Source organism: Apus apus, chromosome 9, assembly GCF_020740795.1.
Source record: "Apus apus isolate bApuApu2 chromosome 9, bApuApu2.pri.cur, whole genome shotgun sequence".
Taxonomy (NCBI): Eukaryota; Metazoa; Chordata; class Aves; order Apodiformes; family Apodidae; genus Apus; species Apus apus.
The window spans coordinates 12804762-12823638 of NC_067290.1; the positions used below are offsets into that span (position 1 = coordinate 12804762).

Sequence of the window (18877 nt, forward strand, 5' to 3'; positions counted from 1 at the left end):
GCCGCCGCCGCCCGAGCTCCCCTCGAGTGCCGCCTCCCTTCCCGGGCCCGCGGAGGGGCGGGCCCCCCGGCAGCACCCCCGGGGCAGGGCGGGCTCTGCGGCCACGCTCAACATGGCCGCCGGGCACCCCCGCGCGCCCCGCCCCCCGCCGCGCGCCCCGCCGCTTCCCAGGGTGCCCCGCGCGCCGCCGCTCCCGGAGCAGCAAGATGGCGGAGACAATGAGGTGGAGCCGCCTCTCCGCGGCCTGAGCGGGCCGAGGCCGGCCGGAGGTCGCCGCCCGCCCCGGCATTCCCTCCCTCCCTGCCCTCTGCCGGTCTCCGCCGCCCCTCGAGGCTCTGCCCGTGCCCTCCCGCCGCCGCCCGGAGCCCCGCCCGGCTCCCTTCAGCGCCGCCGCCGCCCTAGGCGCGGCCCGGCCCGGCGGCGGGATGAAGCTGACGGACAACGTGCTGCGGAGCTTCCGCGTGGCCAAGGTCTTCCGCGAGAACTCGGACAAGATCAACTGCTTCGACTTCAGCCCCAACGGCGAGACCGTCATCTCCAGCAGCGACGACGACTCCATCGTTCTCTACGACTGCCAGGAGGGCAAGTAAGTGGCGGGGACCCGGCCTGGCCCGCGCCGCCGGGCCGGAGGGAGGAGGCACTTGCCTCCGGGGGGCTCTGGGGCGGGGCAGCCGTGAGTGAGAGTCGCGGATTTGGCTGCTGCCCGTTGGGGCTTCCGAGGAGCCGTGCCCGGCCCCGCACCCCTGCGGCTGCTCCGAGGAGGCGGCGGGTCTGGCCACAGGCTGAGAGGCTTTTGCTCCTAGTTACTCGGGTTTTTTAGTGGTCTTGTAGGTGGAACTGCAACGGTATCTGATGTGTGTGTACAAGAAGGGTTAAAGTGGGGCGCGGAGATGGGGGCAGCGTGGTTTTTTCTGCACCAGGGGTGACTCTGCTGGTTGTTTCTGGTAGGCTGGAGCCAGCGATGGTCATTTCCCACGTGTGAGAGAGTTCGCTGCTGTGAGAACGAAATAGTTGTTAAGCTTAAGAAGCTGAGTCTGGTCGCATTTCCAGGCCTCGGAATTGTTAGAAATACACAAACTGACTGCTCGGGCTTTTCTGTGCTTAAGTGTCTCTAGTTGAAATAGAGAGCAATGTTAATGTGTCGTTTAAAATAACCTAATTTAAGTGTAAGTTTTTGGATAAATGCTTTAAACCAAAAGGTGAAGGTGGTGTAGTGTGTGCTTACTATAACTTCTGAAAACTTGATGGTGTTTTCCTTAAAACCTAGATCCTAAGTGGTGTCTGGGAACCTTGCAGATAAGGGTGGTCCTCTGTGCTTTAAATCCTTTTCTCTAGTTGTGTTTATATCTGTAAAGTGCAGTTAAAATGCATGTGTAATTTACATGTATCTTCAAATGTTGTCGTAATTTAGTCAGTCAAGGAGTTTATTGGTTTCAGTTAGTTAGAGGTAATGAATTAAGAGGTATGTGTTTCTCACTGAACAGTTGTCCAGTTTATCTTTTTTCTGTTACTCACACAATGTCACTCCTATCTTATGGATAAAACCCCAGAAATGTGCACAGCAGTTGAGATATGGTGTTCTTGTTCAGAGGATAAAAACATGCAAATGAGACCTCTAGTAACACTTGCACTTGGTGTCTTGAAACTTATGCTGAAGACATTTGTATTCTATGAGAATTGGAACAGATCGAGCCAAATTATTTCATTACCCATTAAAATATTCGGCTGCTTCAGAGCCTTTTATATGTTAAGTTTTAGTTTTCATGTGCTGCTTGGTGTAGAGATGTAATTCTGAGATTACTGGATTTTGTTTGGGTTTTTTTTTTTCTTTGTAAAGTGAAGACAACAGAGCATCACCTGCCTACAGAAGATGAAGGAAAAATGAGCATGTGTGTTGTAGGAGAGAGGATAAAAAGGACAGGGCAATGCAGGAATGAAAAAGAACTGGCTTGGGAGTACCAGGAGGTAGATGTGTCAGTGTTGCACATGTTTTCTTGATCTTCCTGCTCTTTCAAGTAGACCAAGACATCATAAATGCTGTGTTAGAAAGACTGCATCCTGTGTGTTCTCTTAATTCTGTTGGCCACTTAGGTGTTGTTTTACACTTCTGTTAGGTTGTTTGCTTTACACATTGAGGTAGAGTGAACTCTTATTTAAAATTACTTAATTTTTTAAATGTAAGAATAGGTAACTTTATAGCTGTGGTGTCTGACATGGATTGTATTTTAGATCCTAATGATATACAGTAATAGAAGGGCTAAGTGGTGTTAATGCAGATGGTATTGATTGCTGTTCCCTTTCAAACTTGTAAAGAGTAGTTTGATGAACGGTTGGGAGGCATTTGGTCCTTTCATCCCTGGCTCCATGTAGTCCTGATGTATGCTTTACAGTCAGAGGCTTTGCTTTAATGAAGTTAAATGTAGAAGATCAATGGTTGTCTGCTGTAATGCTACAGGGCAGTGAGAGGAGCTTCATCAAGGTAACCCCTGCTTCAGGATGTGTCACTCACATGGTTGTAAAATTAACTTGAAAGTTTCTCATGTACTATCAATTGTCTTAAAAGTGTGTAATTTTTAGAGGGACTTACAGATGCAAGACACTTTTTCTCTCACCTGGAAAGTTTTAGCTGTGAATTACTTTGTCACAGAAGATTCCTGTATAGATGAAAAATCAAACCTGTGAATTATTGCTCTTGTGATGTGGTGGAATTTGGCAGTTTCCAGCCAGTAGTTCAGGTTGGTTTTTTTGTTTGTTTTTGTTTTAAACTGCAGTTTCAAGGACCTGGAACTCGTTCTTTCTTGTGTATGTCATTCCTAATGAGTGTAATGGCCAGGAGGAAGCATCCTGCTTGCTGGGTTTTCAGTAGAAGATACTGTAGGATACTTGAATTCAACAAGTGATCTGGATTTAAAAACTTTTTCCCCATGTAAAAGTGACAAAAGTTGAGGTTTTGTTTTTTTTTCCTCTGTTGTGAGGACTTCTGGCAGAATTAAAAATGTGATTATGTTTGGTTATACTTTAGTTACACCCTCACCTGGTTTGCTTTGTTTTGCCATACCAGTACGACCAAGCCCCATCTCACTAGAAGTGATTCAGATCAAACACAAACTTCCCCTTGTGCTTCCTTTCACCTTTATAGCAGATTTGACTGTGATCTCATAAAGCATTTTTCTGTGGTGATACTGCTTGCTTTGCAAGGGGGCTGAATAGTTAGCCTTAAACTTGGAATTGTGTTTAGTGATTGCGATTTGTTTAAAAAAAATATGTAAAATTTAGTTTTCTTGTTTGTGTTTTTCAATAGTTGATTTGGAGCAGGCATTTGGTCTTGTAAGAAGTGGCATGTTTCTGCGTGCATCAGCTTACATCAAAACTTCACCTTTCTTAAAACACAGAAGTACTGTCTCTTTGGTAAATCTTTTTTTGTCCATCTGTTGAACTTTATTTTGCCTTTGTATTCTTTGATACACATTTGTTTATTCTAAATAGAGCTTCTAAGCTTGAAACTTTTCATAGATAAGGAAGAGCCAGACTAGGCATGAGACTTTTTAGTGTGTATTGAGGTTGGTGGGATTCTTTTGTTGTTGTCTTGTGTTTTTTTCCCATCTGGTCAACTGTGTAACTGAGGTAACTACAGAGAGCAGTATGGGGAATTACATAAAAAATGAGGTTCAGAATTTTGGTGTCTAAATTTACATTTGATGTGGTGTTTCCATTTTATAGCATGTTTACATCTGAAAAACTGATTTAAAAGTCTTCTGGAGGAATGGGAAGAATCTGTTGAGATTTGGCCTAAGTGGTACAGGTGGTGCATGGGTTTTAATTACACTCACTGTTTTGGCTTTCAGTTAATGGAAGTTTGGCACCAGCAAGTTTTGTGAAGTCAAAGTCTATGGCTTCTGCTGTTTGAGACCTAATATTTAAGGATAATTGTATATTTTTGTTCTGATATGGGAATTCTCCAACTCATGCTCTAGTTTGGGTGTGTCATTTTGAGGCTAATGAAAACAAGGAAAAAGTTGAGTTTCAGAAATACCTTGTCTGCGGGTGTAGTCTGATGAACTTTTCTTTCAGTAGCAGTATTGGTTTAAACCACTCCTGCTGTTTGTTTTCATTTCTATGCTATTGTCTTTGTGCCAGTAACATTTTGCGGGCCTGTGTAATAACCAGAGTTATGAATTTCTGGATTAAAAATAACTCCCGGAAGAGACTGTATGATTTCTGATGTTGATCGGTACCCCCATGGGCTGACTGCCCAAGTTTGAAACCACTCTGCTACCTCAGTTGAGGAAAAAAGGGGAAGGAGGGTGGTGGAGGCCTTGTGCCACTCAAACAGGCACTGCTGCTGCTGCAAGGTGTGCTCATTAACCAGCCACTCTGTTTACTTGGCAGTTTAAATTAAGTGGTGCAGCATATCACTTGCTTACCAGACCCCTAGAAACCCAGTTCTGTGTTGTCTGCACTCCCACCTGAATGTTTTTAATTTTGTCATAAAGTGTTAAAATTTGAGTTTCATGCTTTGATTAGGATTGGATACGAATATAATTCTTGGGTTGCTTGAGAGTCCCTGTGTTACTGGTGCTTGTTTAGACCACTAGTGTGTATGTGTATCTGTTAACACCAAGAAGCCCTATTCTGAACAAGACAGCCTGTTCTAGGATTTGAAGTAACATAGAACAAACAATAACACAAACTATGCATGATCTAAAATAAACAGCAGATGAATTAGAGATTTGGATGGGCAAGGGAATGATGAAGCAGTGCTGCTTGACACTGAGGGCTCATTATTCTAGCTTCTCATAGTCTTTTTAAAGTACACTTCATAGGAAAAAAAGAATTTTTGGAGGAGACAGAAAAGTGCATTTTTCATGTTCTACAGAGAGCTCCTCAAGCCTAGAGAGGTTCATGAAAAAAGCACCAAAATGTTTGTTTGAAAATCAAGTACAAATGCTTTTCTTCCTTTGTATAAAAATATCTGACTACTTGAAACAATCTTGTAATACCTCAATGATATGTATGAATATGGTAAGTTTCAGAGTTTCTGTTGCAGTGAGTGCAATTATTTCTGCTTCCTTCTGACAGACCAAAGAGAACACTGTACAGTAAGAAGTATGGAGTGGACCTCATCAGGTACACACATGCTGCCAACACTGTTGTTTACAGCTCCAACAAAATAGATGGTAAGTGATCCACTGGAATTGACCATATTTCCTTATCTCCTTCCATATCTCCTTGCACTTAAAACTACATGCCTGGATAAATAGCTTTAAAGATCTGGGGGAAAATTACAGCAACTACTCTGTTAAATGTGCTGTCAGAGACAGGAACTAATGTTCAACTCTTAACACGCAACTCGGTGATGCTGCCTTGAGCTTGCCGTTGTGAGTTTTGTTCATTGCTGCAATAAATAAGGAGTTAAATATTGTTAGTGTGATTAAAGTTTGGTTCTTGATTGTGCTGTTCACTTGCTTGTTTGATACCACTCCTGTCAGCCTCTGTGCTTTAATTTCTTAAGTGTGAAATGAGGTAGAACAGCGTGTGGCCAGAAGGTGGGCTGAAGTGTAGTTCTGATACACAAGTCAATTGCAAAGAGAGGGAATGTTCTTCCATTCTTTTTTAGGCAGCAGGGAGGACAGGAAGGTCAGGTAACTTGGCAGATCACCAGCCAAGCCTGGAGGAGCCACAGAGTTCTTTGAAACTAGCTCTGCTGGTGTTGATCTGTTTTTTCCACGTGACAGAAAAAGCACCCATTTTCATGCTGTTTCTCTGCAGTCGGTTCTGTGATATTTACACTCTCTAAATTGGTGACATCAAAGGGCTTCTAGATCTTCATGACAAGCTCTCCATTAATATAGCAGAGTTTAATTTGAAATTCAAAGCTAAGAACTGGCACAGATAGGTACATTAATTCCTCTATTTGGCAATACTTCCTAGGTTTGGAAACAACTAGTGCTTATTTCAAACTTTGTCTCAATGTTGTTGTAATCAGTGTCTTGAGAGTTTTTCAGTGAATGCATGTCTTAACACAGCACTTCATAAATTGATTTTAACATTGTCATTGTAAACTCATAAGCATTTCTGGAAGAGTGGTTTTGTTTTGGTTTTTCCTTTGTAGTGATGGAGTTTGACAGTAGAGATACTGGTGCCTTGTGGTGTGTGCTAGGTTACTTAAGGAATTTAAGAGTATTAATTTAGAGCAGATGGAACTTAAGAGTTGAGAAGTCAGGTTAAGCTAGAACAAGCTGGAATTGAAACTAGAGGAACAAGGAAGTTTCCAATGGAATTGGATTTAATGGTGTAAAAGGATTAAAAGTGTGACGGGAAGCACTTACCTTTTTAGTCTTGTTTCACAGTCTACTGACTTATTTTTTTACTAAGTTATTCCTTTTTTAATTCACATTTCTGACTTGGCTGTTATTTAATTTACAATTAATTAACAATTTAATGAACCATTTTTAATGCCATTTTGGATTGTGAGTTTTAGTTAAAAAGTACTGGTAAGTCTTTGAGGAACCAAAACTTAAAAGAGTCTTCATCCTGCGGGGTAACACTATGATAAATATTTAATTAGAAGAAAAGAAGAAGAGTGTGAAAGTATTTGTTGCTGTTAATAACTGTAAGCCTAATAAAACCAGTCATGTTATCTATAGGGGTCTCCAGATACTCTGCAGTCCCCAATTCGTGGAGTCTTGGACAAGGTGCATTGTATGTAACCTGTTTCACAGTTATCAGGAGGGAAAATGAACCCAGGAACCTGCTATAGGAGGGCTGGTGTTTGTTTGCTCCCAAGCACTTTGTGTGTTGCTACTGATCCACACCTGAAGATTTCCTCAAGACCTTTGAACCTGGTTCCTCTTGCCTGATTCCAGGCTGAGGTAGTAGTTTGTACAGTTTAAGGGTCTATGATACCACCCGGTACAGGAGATAACTGTACAGGCCACTGCCTTGCCTGGGACAGAGCGCTGCCAGCAACAAGGAGCACAAAGGATCACAGTTCCCCACTGCTTCCTCTTTAGCAAAGGAAGATGAAATTCTGCATGGATACTTCAGGAATCAGGTAATGACAGTTCTTGCAGGGAAAGCTAGAGATGTATCTTAACAGTGTTCTTGAAGCACATTGGTGCAAGCCATGATGGGATGTGACACTGGTGTAGGGATTTGCATTTTGGGTAGTCGCCTGAGGTCACTTGGAGCCTTTTGGAATGATGTGTCACCAGCATCATGTTTGTAGCTTCTTCAGCCAGTTTTAGATTTCCTGTCAAATACTGGAGGATGGTTCAGAACTCTGAGCTGAGCTTGATGTGAAATCTTAGGCAGAAATGGTAACTTGATTTTTTTTTTCTTTTTTTTCCACATAAACCAAATTTTGCTGAGTGAGCCTTTCATGAAGCCCTGAACACTGTAGCCCTCATGGGTGTTAAAATGGTCTGTGCATATTGCTTCCAGTTGGCTCTTATCCTTCTGAGTCAAAAGTAAAAAAGTCCTCTTTCAGTGATGTCCAGTGATGAGACAAGGGGCAATGGGTGCAAACTGGAACGTAGGAGGTTCCACATAAAGATCAGAAAAAACTTATTTACTGTGAGAGTGACAGAGCCCTGGAACAGGCTGCCCAGAGAGGCTGTGGAGTCTCCTTTGCTGGAGATGTTCAAAACCCGCCTGGACACGTTCCTGTGTGATGTGCTCTGGGTGATCCTGCTCTGGCAGGGGGGTTAGACTAGATGATCCTTCGAGGTGCCTTCCAACCCCTAAGATTCTGTGGTTCTGTGTTTCTCTTCCCTCAGTTTGTCTTCAGAGCTGCAGCAAGATGACTGGTTACAGCAGGATAGGGTCTCTTGGCACTGTATGGTGCAGGTGCATCGTGCCAGTCTCTTCCATCCAACAACAGCTTAAACTTGTGTCCTTCAACTAGTGTGAGAAGGGATTTTGCTGATGAGACCTTCAGATTTCAGAGGTTTAACTTGTGCTCTTCACCTTTTATCACTCAGATGTATCACTAGAGAGAGTAGTGTTAGGACAAGGGGTAATGGTTTTAAACTGAAAGAGGGGAGATTTGTGTTAGACATCAGGAAATTCTTCACCATGAGGATAGTAAGGTGCTGGAATAGGTTGCCTAGGGAGGTTGTGGAAGCCTCCTCATTGGAGGTGAGGCCAGGTTGGATGAAGCTTTGTGCAGCCTGTTCTAGTGGGAGGTGTCCCTACTCATAGCAGGGAGGTTGGAACCTGATGATCTTTAAGGTCCCTTCCAAACTTAACCATTCTATGATCTGCACATAATGATTAAAAAGTGTCTTCCGTGCTTTAATAATTTTCCTCTTAAAAGGATTTATTTTAATCTTGGGGGAGAGTCTCAACTGCTGCTTCCAAAATTTTGGGCAACTCTTGGTATGCTCATCTATGCTAAGAATAAAATCACCACTTAAGAAATGTGGTGTTGCTGCAGTTTGTTAAACTATATTTTAAAGACTGCTTTAAGTGGACTAGGCTTTAGATTACTTCTGTCCTCTTCTTAAAGCTAAGCTGCTCTAAGTGCAGAGAATGTGTGGAGCTGTTCGACTGGCAGATTAGAAAAAAATAGAGAAGAGAGCTTTGCTGCTTTTTAATGGTCTTGTCCTGGCTTTGAAGTTCATGTTTTTATCTCCTCTTGGGGTAAATGCTAGAGTTGGCACATTTCCTGTGCTTGCTGCTTAGCTGGAGACCTAGTTGCTGGATGTGTACCTAAGACAGCAAGATTCATGCTGTTAGGAAAAAAATATGAAGCGGTAGTATCAATTTTGTTAATGTGTTACTCTCAATTTTGTGAGAATAAGATCTGTGGTACTTAAATTTTAGCAGCTTTGAAATTCAGTTGCATAAATTGCATGATAGTTTGCCTGTAAGATGTAACATGACTTCAGACTCTGGGGAGTATCTTTCCTGGTGCTTCATTTCCATTTCTGCCTTGGAAACAAGTTGCTTTATGTCTGTTTCAAACTTGATTGTGTTTCAAAGTCTGAGTTGAAATCAAATGACCCCGGATTTATTGTGGCAAGATTGCTGTTGCTATGGGGAGCAAGTTTACTCTGTGACTACTTCTAGATAACGTTGAGTTTATGATCTAATAGTTTTCATGGTTTGTTTATGGTTTCAGATACAATCCGATACCTCTCCCTGCATGACAACAAGTACATCCGGTATTTCCCGGGGCACACAAAGAGGTAAGTTGTGGCTTGGGCACAGTACAGGAGGAATTGAAATAATTAGTATAATGAGCTTGACTTGTCTTATACTCAATTTGCTCTGATATTGACATTGTAAAACTGTTCATGGCAATTGTGAGCTTGTATACAGCTCTTGGGGCAGGAAACACTTGGTTTGAGTGTCTCTGATGCGTGTGGGCTTCTGTGTTGCAGAGTGGTTGCTCTTTCAATGTCTCCTGTGGATGATACTTTTATTTCTGGATCCCTGGATAAAACTATTCGACTTTGGGATCTTCGCTCTCCAAATTGCCAGGTAGGATGTCAAATTCCTGTGTTTAGTGTGTTGCACTTTCAATTAGAGGATGAAACATGGATGTGTGCTTGTTATCAAACAAAAATATTGCCAGAAGTTTATGCTGGTGGTTTAGGTGTTGACACCTTCCTGGAATGCTGAAGGAGCCTCGATCACAAATCTCTGTGAAATATGTATGTTGCATTGTGTAACACCACTTACTGTCACCTGTCTCTCTGCTGGAGAGAAGCTGGGAAGAGCAAGAAATAACACCCACAGCTGATGAAACAAGAGGAGAGCTAGGTGCCATCAGCTTGTTCATCAGGCTGCTCCCCTTTGCAGAGAGTTTTCTCTCTTAGGCAGCATCTCTTCTGGGTTGGGAATGGCAGCAGAAGGGGTGTTGGAAGATGTATTTTATCTGAGTGTTTATAGTGTGCTTAAAATTGACACCTGGATGCAATTACATTTAGTGAAGAAACTAATAATCTAACCCAGCAGCCATATACCTGCCCCTTGCATCACCTTTTTGTTCATCAGATCTGATTATGAGTGGATTTAACTTCCTAGCAAGGCAAACCCTATTCACTTTTATTCATCTATTTTGCTGGAATAGTTTGCTGTACTTACTGTAGTGGAAGCAGGCTTGTGTGGGCTGAGAAAAGTACCAGAGCTGGCAGCAGGGGCAGGAATGAAGGACTAGGAATAGAATCTCCCCCTTTTATTGGTGATGAGCTGTTTTGTCCCTGTGTCTGGGCATGTGGTGTTGTGCTCTCATATTTTCCCATCTCACTGGGACATTCCTGCTTATGGCAGTCACTTTTTCCAGATGATGAAACCCTAAAAGCAAAAGGAAAAAAAGGTTATATTTCCTACAAAATGGCTTTATATATCTTAAACCCAAGCTTTTTCTGACAAGAAATCTTAATTTTGCTGTTCTCTGGGTCCATTTCTTCAGTGCTGGTGTGTAAATTTCTCTTCGGATGAATCTCCACCTGAAAGTTGCTAGAGATGAGATAGGATTGTAAATTCAGCAGCAGTTCTGTGGTTTATGCTCATGCCTGAAGTTTTAAGAATGGTAAAACTAGGACGTGTAACTGGAAGCTGCATCCAGCAAAGTTAGGGAAGCAGGCTGAGGAAGCGTTCCTTGTAGTTTTTATTTTGCCCATGAGATGGCAGCCATAGTGTCTGGAAATACTGGGAAAGCTGGGCCGTCCCACTTGCGAGGGCCTCGGGTATTGGCTGGCCTACTGCCTAGCCTTCAGAGATCACAGGGAAAACTGACCTAACTTGAAAAGGAGAAGTAGTAAAGCCTCTAGACTTCTCTAGAAATGCAGAAACTTCCTAAATGTTTTGTTGATTTAATCAAAGATGTGTTCTTATTTATGTGCAGACAGTTACATACAAAGACATTTGGCTAACACACACGGACCTGCTAGTCGAGATACAGAAGATTATCTGATTATCTATCTTGTTGGCTTTTATCAAATTTTGTCAAGTTTTCTCTACTATGTGAGTTAAGGAAAAGTTAACATTAAAAACAACCACTGATAGTAATATGTTTATTTTAACATGTAAGGTCTGTTTGCTTCCTGTGGGAGTTTTAATTAAACAGGCATGGAAAGTTCAGTGGTTCTGTTCACTGAAGATGTTTCTACTTGCTTTCAAAACAGTTTTTTATCCACTTCTTCGGAGCCAAAATTGTTAGAGCATTGCTACCAATCTCAGCAGCAGTGTTTTGTGGTGCTGTCTGGTGTGGTTATTAATACAACCACAGCATCCTGTCTTCTCTGGGTGCTTTTTGAGTGGATGACAGCTTGAATAAGGTCTTGATTTGTGGCATGGTGGCAAGCTGGAAGCTTGCGATTATGACCTGAAGTAGTCAGAGTTGGTTTTAGGTAGCTGAGTTCTGAACCTGTCTAAATATTTACAATTGAAATTCAGTTGTTCCACCCATGGGTTGCTGTCCTGCTCACAGTGGCTCAAAGGAGGGTGGTAGAAATAAGAGAATCAGATTTGTAAAATAATTTGGGTGCCTTCTATTTTCTAGGGTTTAATGCATCTCCAGGGGAAGCCTGTGTGTTCTTTTGACCCAGAAGGGTTGATTTTTGCTGCTGGAGTTAATTCTGAAATGGTGAAGCTTTACGATCTCCGTTCTTTTGACAAGGTGAGCTACTCTTCACTTCTTACATTTCTTAGCTTATAAGAAGTAGTCTAAACTCAGTGCTCAGAGGCTGGATCAGTCTACTGGAGTGCCTACTTGACACCTAGAGGGTTTTTGGTAAGAACAACTCTCACAGGCGTACATGCTGTTTCCAGGTCCTGAAATCCATTCTTGAACCAGTTGTTAAAGTTTACTTCTGCTAACTTGTTAACATGTTCCAGACTCCTGTTTAGGTTGTTTTGGTGTTTTGTTTGTTTTCCTTGAGGTTCATTTTGGAGGAACACTGGCAAAGATGGAGCTGGTATTGTCAGAAATAATGGAAATTTGAAAGGACACTGTGACTGGGGTGGGCAGCTGAACTGGCTAAGCACTGAGCTTAGTTCCATGGTTTTCAAAAAGTCAGATGACAATAACACTGGCTCAAGCTCTTTCTCTAACTTCAATTAGCAGCCTTGTTTGACAACTTCATCCTATGTGAAATTAATTTTTGCCATTGAATGTGGTGGAGCATGGGACTATGTGGTATTGAAGCACCCTACTGTGCTTCCTTTTTGCTGTGGAAACTATGGTTCGTTCTTTGAAACTTACAAGTGCAGTGATGTGTTCTTGGCATAACCCTTTCCTTTGGTATAGTAGGACTAAAGGTTTGTTTGGGTTTTTTTAAATCTTGAACTTTTTCCCAAGCTAAAGTTGAGAGCAGACTTTTGTTAGCAGCAGTGCATGGAGCCTACATCAGATTTCCCATTTTTTCTTTGAAGGGGCCATTTGCTACGTTTAAGATGCAGTATGATCGAACATGTGAGTGGACAGGCCTGAAGTTCAGTAATGATGGCAAACTCATCCTCATATCAACCAATGGAGGGTTCATCCGACTGATTGATGCCTTTAAAGGAGCCATCCTGCACACCTTTGGGGTGAGCATGTGCTTGTGTCACCTGCTGGAAGCTTGGTGTTAGTTTGGGTAGCAGGTGCCCTTTGGTTGTGAGGTAACTGTGAACATTGTCTCTAACTACGTGTTCTCCTGTTTTGTGCCATAGGGTTATAACAATAGTAAGGCTGTCACACTGGAGGCATCGTTCACACCAGACTCTCAGTTCATCATGATAGGTAAGATAACCCTTCTTGGAAGGCATTTCAGTTCTCTGAAATTAGGTGTGTTATGTAGGACTGAAGTAGTATCTGTGTTGGGAGGCAGAATGTATTTAAATATTACAGTGCAGCTGGAAGCTTTCTTTACATTGTAAGAAACCAGTTTTCTGGTTTCTTAGTTCACAGCGTTCTCTAGACTGAAAGGTAAACAAGCCTGCAAGAAGACTTTTGGAGTGCTATTCCAGAAAAATATAAGAAATGGACAAACTGTTGTAATGCATGGAGACCTGACACACAATTTGTGTCAATGATCCTCACCCTGTGGCTAGGATGCACTCATGTGCAGCCTCTTAAAGTGTTTTGGGGCTGTACGTTGTGGTCTGCCCTCTTTTACCTGATGGCACCTGTCTGGGTCAGGGCTCATAGCCTGGTTCCTTTTGCACCTCCTAGGGACATTCCTGCACTGGCTGTGTGCTGGGGCAGCTGCCTTTTGTTCATGTGGTTCTTCTAAACCTCCCTTGTCTGTGGAACAAGCTCTACTTAACCCTTGGTAGAAGCAGTAGGCATCAGCTGGTGACTCCCAGCATGATTTCTCTGGCCCTGGCCCTCTTCCTCACCCCCTGCAGAAGGGACTTGTGTGTGAAGTGGGTGGCAAAAAGCAGTGGCAGCTCCTGTAAAGCCTGGTGCTGCAGGTTGGGCACCCCAGGGTAAGCATTTCAGTCACTCTTCTGCCCAGCAGGACCCATGAACACAAGTTGGACACATTTGTGTGGTGCTGCCCAGTCTTAGCATTTGCTTTTTGTTCTTATTTATATGGCTGGTAGGTCAATAATATGTTGAACTTTGTGGTAATTGGTATCCTGATCCTCATTTTTTTCTGAATGACTGATGGACTTGAAAAACTTTTTATTCTGGCTGAGCACTTCCTGGTTTCAGAGAAGGCGGGAGGGGGTTCTTTCTTTGGTCTGTCTGGAGAGCATTTTACAGCACATATTTACCTTCCTGTTGTGCCCCTCCAAATGAAAACTATAGTGGAAAAAGTTCCAGAACATTTCTTTCTATTCAGTCTTTACATATAGTTACGTTGTGTTGCTTAGTTTTTCCTCCCTGAAAGGCTATGCATACAAATACAGAAGCAGAAGAAATTCCTTGCATTTTTGTTAGGAAACTTATCTAAAATGAGACTAAATCAGAAGTGAATTATAAAAATATTAAATGCCCAGCCTCAGAGTTTGCAAAATGCCTTTTAAAAGTGAAAAACCTGTCCTGTCTTAGCAACGTGGAGAGTTGAAAACTCCAGTGAAGCTTCTGCGGTTTAGCACAGTGTTCTGACATCTAGTTACCCTCAGTGGTAAAGCCTGTGATTTGTTCTGTGCCTACCAAAGCAAATGTTTATCTTCTCTGTGGCTGAACTAAGTACTTGTGTGGACAGTGACTCTTCCACCAGGTTTTGGCCTCTTGCACAGCGCTGCAAGTTGGCAAGGGCCTTTCCCCCTCAGTAGATGGTGTCAGCTCTCCCTTCCTACCAGGTGACCAGAGTTGTTAACCTGTTTGCCAGAAGGGCATTGCACTGTCTTCTGTAGTTGAGTCTCTGCAGTGCAAAGGATATGAACCTGCTGTTGGGATGCAGTTGTGCAAACTCTAGTGATGTTTTGTAAATGCCCTAGTGATACTTAGAGAATTTTAAAGGTTAAGCTATGAAGACAAGGCATGTTTCTTCCAGAAAAGGTTCTACCAGCCTCTCGTGTATATGTTGCTTATCTTGCTTTTCATTCCTGCCTGCAGGTTCAGAGGATGGGAAGATTCACGTTTGGAATGGGGAAAGTGGGATGAAGGTGGCTGTGCTTGATGGAAAACACACAGGTCCTATAACATGTCTGCAGTTCAATCCAAAATTCATGACTTTTGCGAGTGCATGTTCCAATATGGTAAGGAAAATGTTTCAAGTTCCTGCTCCGTAAGTGCTGACACTTCTAGACACTAATTGGAGAAGGCTCAGTGCCAGTGATGAGTACTGCCTTAAGCTTCAGTGAGAGCCACGCCCCTCTCTGTCCCACCTTGATTGTGCTTTACCTGGCAGGTAGACCTGTGGGGCAGCACACCTGGCAGGCCAGTGTTTGAACACACTTGTGAATGCAGATGCAGACGTAGGAATTCCTTAGGTCACTGTACACAGCTGGTATTTCCAGCTTGTGTAAGACTGTCTTGCTCTGGAGAAGGTGCAATGCAAAACAAACCAGTGTAAGGAAGGATTGTAACCTTCAAATGCTGGGAGGGTGTTGCTGCCTCTTTGGTAGTCTTCTGCCTATGTGTTTCTGGAAGGTAGCAGTGATCAGCTCCTGACTTGTGCTGTAGGAGGTAGGTTGTGCTGTAGGAGAGGTTTGTGTTCTGCTGGTGATGTTTGTTCTTCCCTCTCTTGCAGGCCTTCTGGTTGCCAACTATCGACGACTAGTTCCTGTGCTGCAGCTGCTGTCAGACAACTTCCACACTGCTCACAGCAGCCATCATTGCCAGCACAGCATTGGAATTGCCTAGGTCTCCTAGACTGTATTCTGTTCCTGCATATGTTTCCATCTCTCCTAACTTTATTTGCTGCATTCCACACAGCCTTCTAGCATGTTCATAAGTGGCATGCTACTTGTTCCTACCTTCCAGTCCATGCCCAGCCGGCTTCAGCAGAAGTTGGAACTGACTCAGTATTATTTCTAAGAGCAATGAAGTCTTTTTTATTTACAAAACATTTGTGTCATTTTTTTTTTAGCTGTAATTGTTTCCCTTCTGTAAGTTCACAAGGCTATTGATGTTCCAAGGTAGAACATGCAGTTCCTTCCCCTAAGTGCATGTTTTTCACATCTGGGATCTCTGACTTCACTGCAGTCCACAGATGCAAAGTTCCTTCTGTGCCAAATGTGAACACTGACAGTTTTCGACTTCAACAGCAGATGCTGGATTCTCTTGCAGTGGAACACATGCTGAAGGAGTGGGTGACTGTAAATATCCATTATACATCCTGTCATCCTTTTTTTTGTGATGTAGCATGCAGCAAACCAGACAGGTTTTGTCCACTGCCAGAGATTGCTGAAACCTCCCTGCTATTTGCTGTGCCAGCATCCTGGAGGACAAAGACTGCTGATGAGAGCTGGTCAGTGTCCTAAGCAATAAAGGAGTCTGTCAGCAGGAAGATAAAGAAACCAAACTGAGACTGAAAGCACAGTTTGCCTGTGTATCTTATGTATCATCTTGGCTGAACTTATTTGTAAATATCATGGGGGGAGGGCAGTGGGAACGGGCCATATTTTTTTACTTTTAGATATTAAAGAATATGATGTGGGCCAGTATTGTGGGGTGTCTAGGCTGTTTACCTTCATCAAATCAGTTTTCCCTCCTGGTTTTTAAACAAGATCCATTCAATTCTCCCCATGTCAGGCTTAAACCTGTATCCCTTTGTTGTTGAAACTGACATGCAGTTCATCATGCATTTTGTTATAGGTTCTGCAGGTTTTCAGGGGTAGCCCTGAAAAAGCCGTGCTTCTTTGTCAGGTGGTGTCTTCAGAATTGCTTATTTTAAATCTTAGATGTGACTGAGCTGTTTTGCGGTGGCCCTGCTCCAAGGAACGCCCTTGCAAAGAGAAGGGAGGGATATGCTTGTGGACAAATGGCACAGAAAGGCTAGCAAGCTGGTCTTCAAGCCTGATTCCAGTTTCTTTTTCCTGAAATGTTGCATTGCTCAGATGCATCCACCAGCAGGCTGGGACAGGCTCAGCGTGAATGTGGTGTTCATTGTATTCTTGCCTTTCCAAACATACTTGGCTTTATGTGCTGGATCACAGCTTGGAAAGTCCATTCTTTCCCTCACCCAGTCACATGTGCTTCCCCTCTCCTAAATGTAAAATGCTGGTAAGGTGACACACCCAGTGACAGGCGTGTTCTTACTGCTCTCAAGTGCCAGCCCATCCTGGAGAACACTGCTCCAGCATTTGACCTTAGATCTACATGTTCCCCTATTACAGCAAAGTTCGTGTCAACTGTGGGGCCCTGTATATAATTCAGAGCATGTCTCCCTGGAAAAGTACATCACCTTGTAGAACAGCTTCGGTTTTGATTTTCCTTGCCTTTTAAAAATGTTTTTAACAGCCCTTGCCAGTGGAAATGAGCTAAGAGCTGGGGAAGGGGCATTTCTCCACTGCTGGGTCTTTAAAGTAGCAGCACATGCTGAGCTGCAGTGTTTGCCTCTGACAGTGGGCAGGAGGGCTGTCCTGCATGAGGCAGCCTGACAAACTTGGTGTTTGAATCAATGCTGTGGTTGAAGCTTCTCCTTAGGCTCAGTGACTTGCCTCTGCTGGTGCTACTGCACAAATTCAGGGCCAGTTCTAACAGCACAGGTCTGTGATGTGAGTTTGCCATTTTCCAGAGTGGAGAAGGGAAGAGCAGACTGATGCTTTCAGCCTTGCCCAACAGGCCTCCTGTTGGGAGATGCAGATGAGAGAGTCGTAAACCTGTACCACCATCTCTCTTCCTGGTGTGCTGTCCCATCCTCCCCTGTAAATGTCCAGTGGGAAGGGAGATGGCTATCTTGGTCCTCACAACTGTGACCAGGCTTCCACAGCCACTTCTACTCAATATTGTTGCATTTCAGGCTGCTTGGTGCTATTTTACCAGTGTTGGTGTTTTCTGTAAGCAGCCATATTTTGCAGTGGTTTGTAACATACAGATATTTGGGGTTTGTAGTGCATTTTAACAGTTAAACTTTAGCATATCATCTTTCAGGGTTTTACCAAGACTGTTGCCTGAGGACATGAACAGATAGGCTCCAGCCATTCTTCATGTTACTTTTCCCAGGGAAGTATTTGGAAGTCTCTTGTTCTCAGAATGCTCTTTGCTGATGTGGTTTGAGTGCTTGTCTAAAGACCAGTGTCCAGCTGCTTGCAGTGCTGCTTGTGTGTTGCAGCATGACATGTTTAAGAAAAGAGGATAAAAGGACTGATCTAGAAGGACACGGGCGCTAAGAACATCAGTGGCTTTCTGGAGTGAGGAGAAATTTACAGGTTCATGTGCAACACAGAACTAATGCTCAGTTCAAAATTAAAGCTGAATGACTTCCCAGGGCTGGTTGCCAACCACAGAGGCAAAGAAATCTGTCTTGGTTGATGTAGCATTGAGTGTTTTCTGTCTGCCTTTAAAAGAGGGAAATGTGCCAAGTATTGTCAAGGAACTCGTTCTGTTGTGTGTTTCTAGAACATTAGACAGGAAAGCTGAATGAAGCTTTTAGCTTCTATGTGCTTCTCCAAAAGTATCAGGACTGCAATTCCTGTGCTACTCAGGGCAGCCAGCTAATGAGAAATGAACCTCATTAAAAACAGCTCTCCCAGGTCGAATGGAGTGTCCAACCTTATGTAAAGCCAAGCAGGAAAAAGCATTCCCCCTCCAAATTACGAAACTTAAAATATTAATCCCCCGTGTTGAGATAAAGACCTTTCTTCAGAGCAAGGGAGAAGTGACACTCCACAGCCCACCTCAATAAACTGTGGTGGTGGCTGAGCACATCTTCGTGGGCTGTAGGAGATTTTGGGTTAATTTTCCAAGTTAATCTTAGATTTTATCTAATTTTTTTTTTACTCTTCTCAGTTAATGTCCCAACCCCTGCTCTGGGGAGCACAGGAACAACTGAGTGAACAAATTTGGAAGCAGCAGTGTATCTTTTCCAATGCCTCTTGACTATATTTGCACTTTAAGAATCTTTCACTTTGGTTTTGGGTCAGGGGCTGGGATCCTGGCCAGCCTTTCAGAAACTGGTCTATTTGGCTGTGAGCTGATAAGAGGGAGTTTGACTCCTAGGTGGTATCTGCCAGATGAGTGTAAATGCATAAAGTCAAATTATGCTTTGTCAAAAATACATATGTGGAGAATTCAGTGTTGTGGCTGTTACCAATAAATATTTTGTAGAGAGATCAGAGTGCTGTAAATTCTGCCTTTGTCCAGTATGATATGACTTGCTGTTTTCTTGGGAGGGGAATGGGAAAACAATTTTTGTAAAAGCCCCTTTTTTATGGGAAGTCAAGCTCTGTGGCAGAAATTGTGATGCTCTGAAGCTACCCCTACATAAACTCTGTGTGTTAAAAGGGTTTTTTCAGCCTAGGAATGTATCAGGGTAGGGAAGTGGAC

At 43.2% G+C, this 18877-nt stretch overlaps 1 protein-coding gene across 1 annotated transcript; it reads left to right on the forward strand.

Moving 5' to 3' along the window:
• The first annotated feature begins 196 nt into the window (after nucleotides 1-196).
• On the forward strand, nucleotides 197-18666 carry WDR82 (WD repeat domain 82). Its single transcript, XM_051627235.1, has 9 exons — nucleotides 197-586; nucleotides 5080-5177; nucleotides 9125-9191; nucleotides 9387-9486; nucleotides 11513-11629; nucleotides 12385-12540; nucleotides 12664-12733; nucleotides 14501-14643; nucleotides 15138-18666. Exons 1-9 carry the CDS (start codon nucleotides 426-428, stop codon nucleotides 15165-15167), a joined length of 942 nt encoding a protein of 313 aa, XP_051483195.1. The 5' UTR covers nucleotides 197-425; the 3' UTR covers nucleotides 15168-18666.
• The last annotated feature ends 211 nt before the right edge of the window (nucleotides 18667-18877 follow it).

Bases quoted from the DNA above. Each gene is read 5' to 3' on its own strand.
- WDR82 (XM_051627235.1), top strand. From the start codon at position 426: ATGAAGCTGACGGACAACGTGCTGCGGAGCTTCCGCGTGGCCAAGGTC. The intron at 9,192-9,386 runs GTAAGTTGTGGC...TCTGTGTTGCAG, and splicing joins TTCCCGGGGCACACAAAGAG to AGTGGTTGCTCTTTCAATGT. The intron at 11,630-12,384 runs GTGAGCTACTCT...TTTTCTTTGAAG, and splicing joins ATCTCCGTTCTTTTGACAAG to GGGCCATTTGCTACGTTTAA.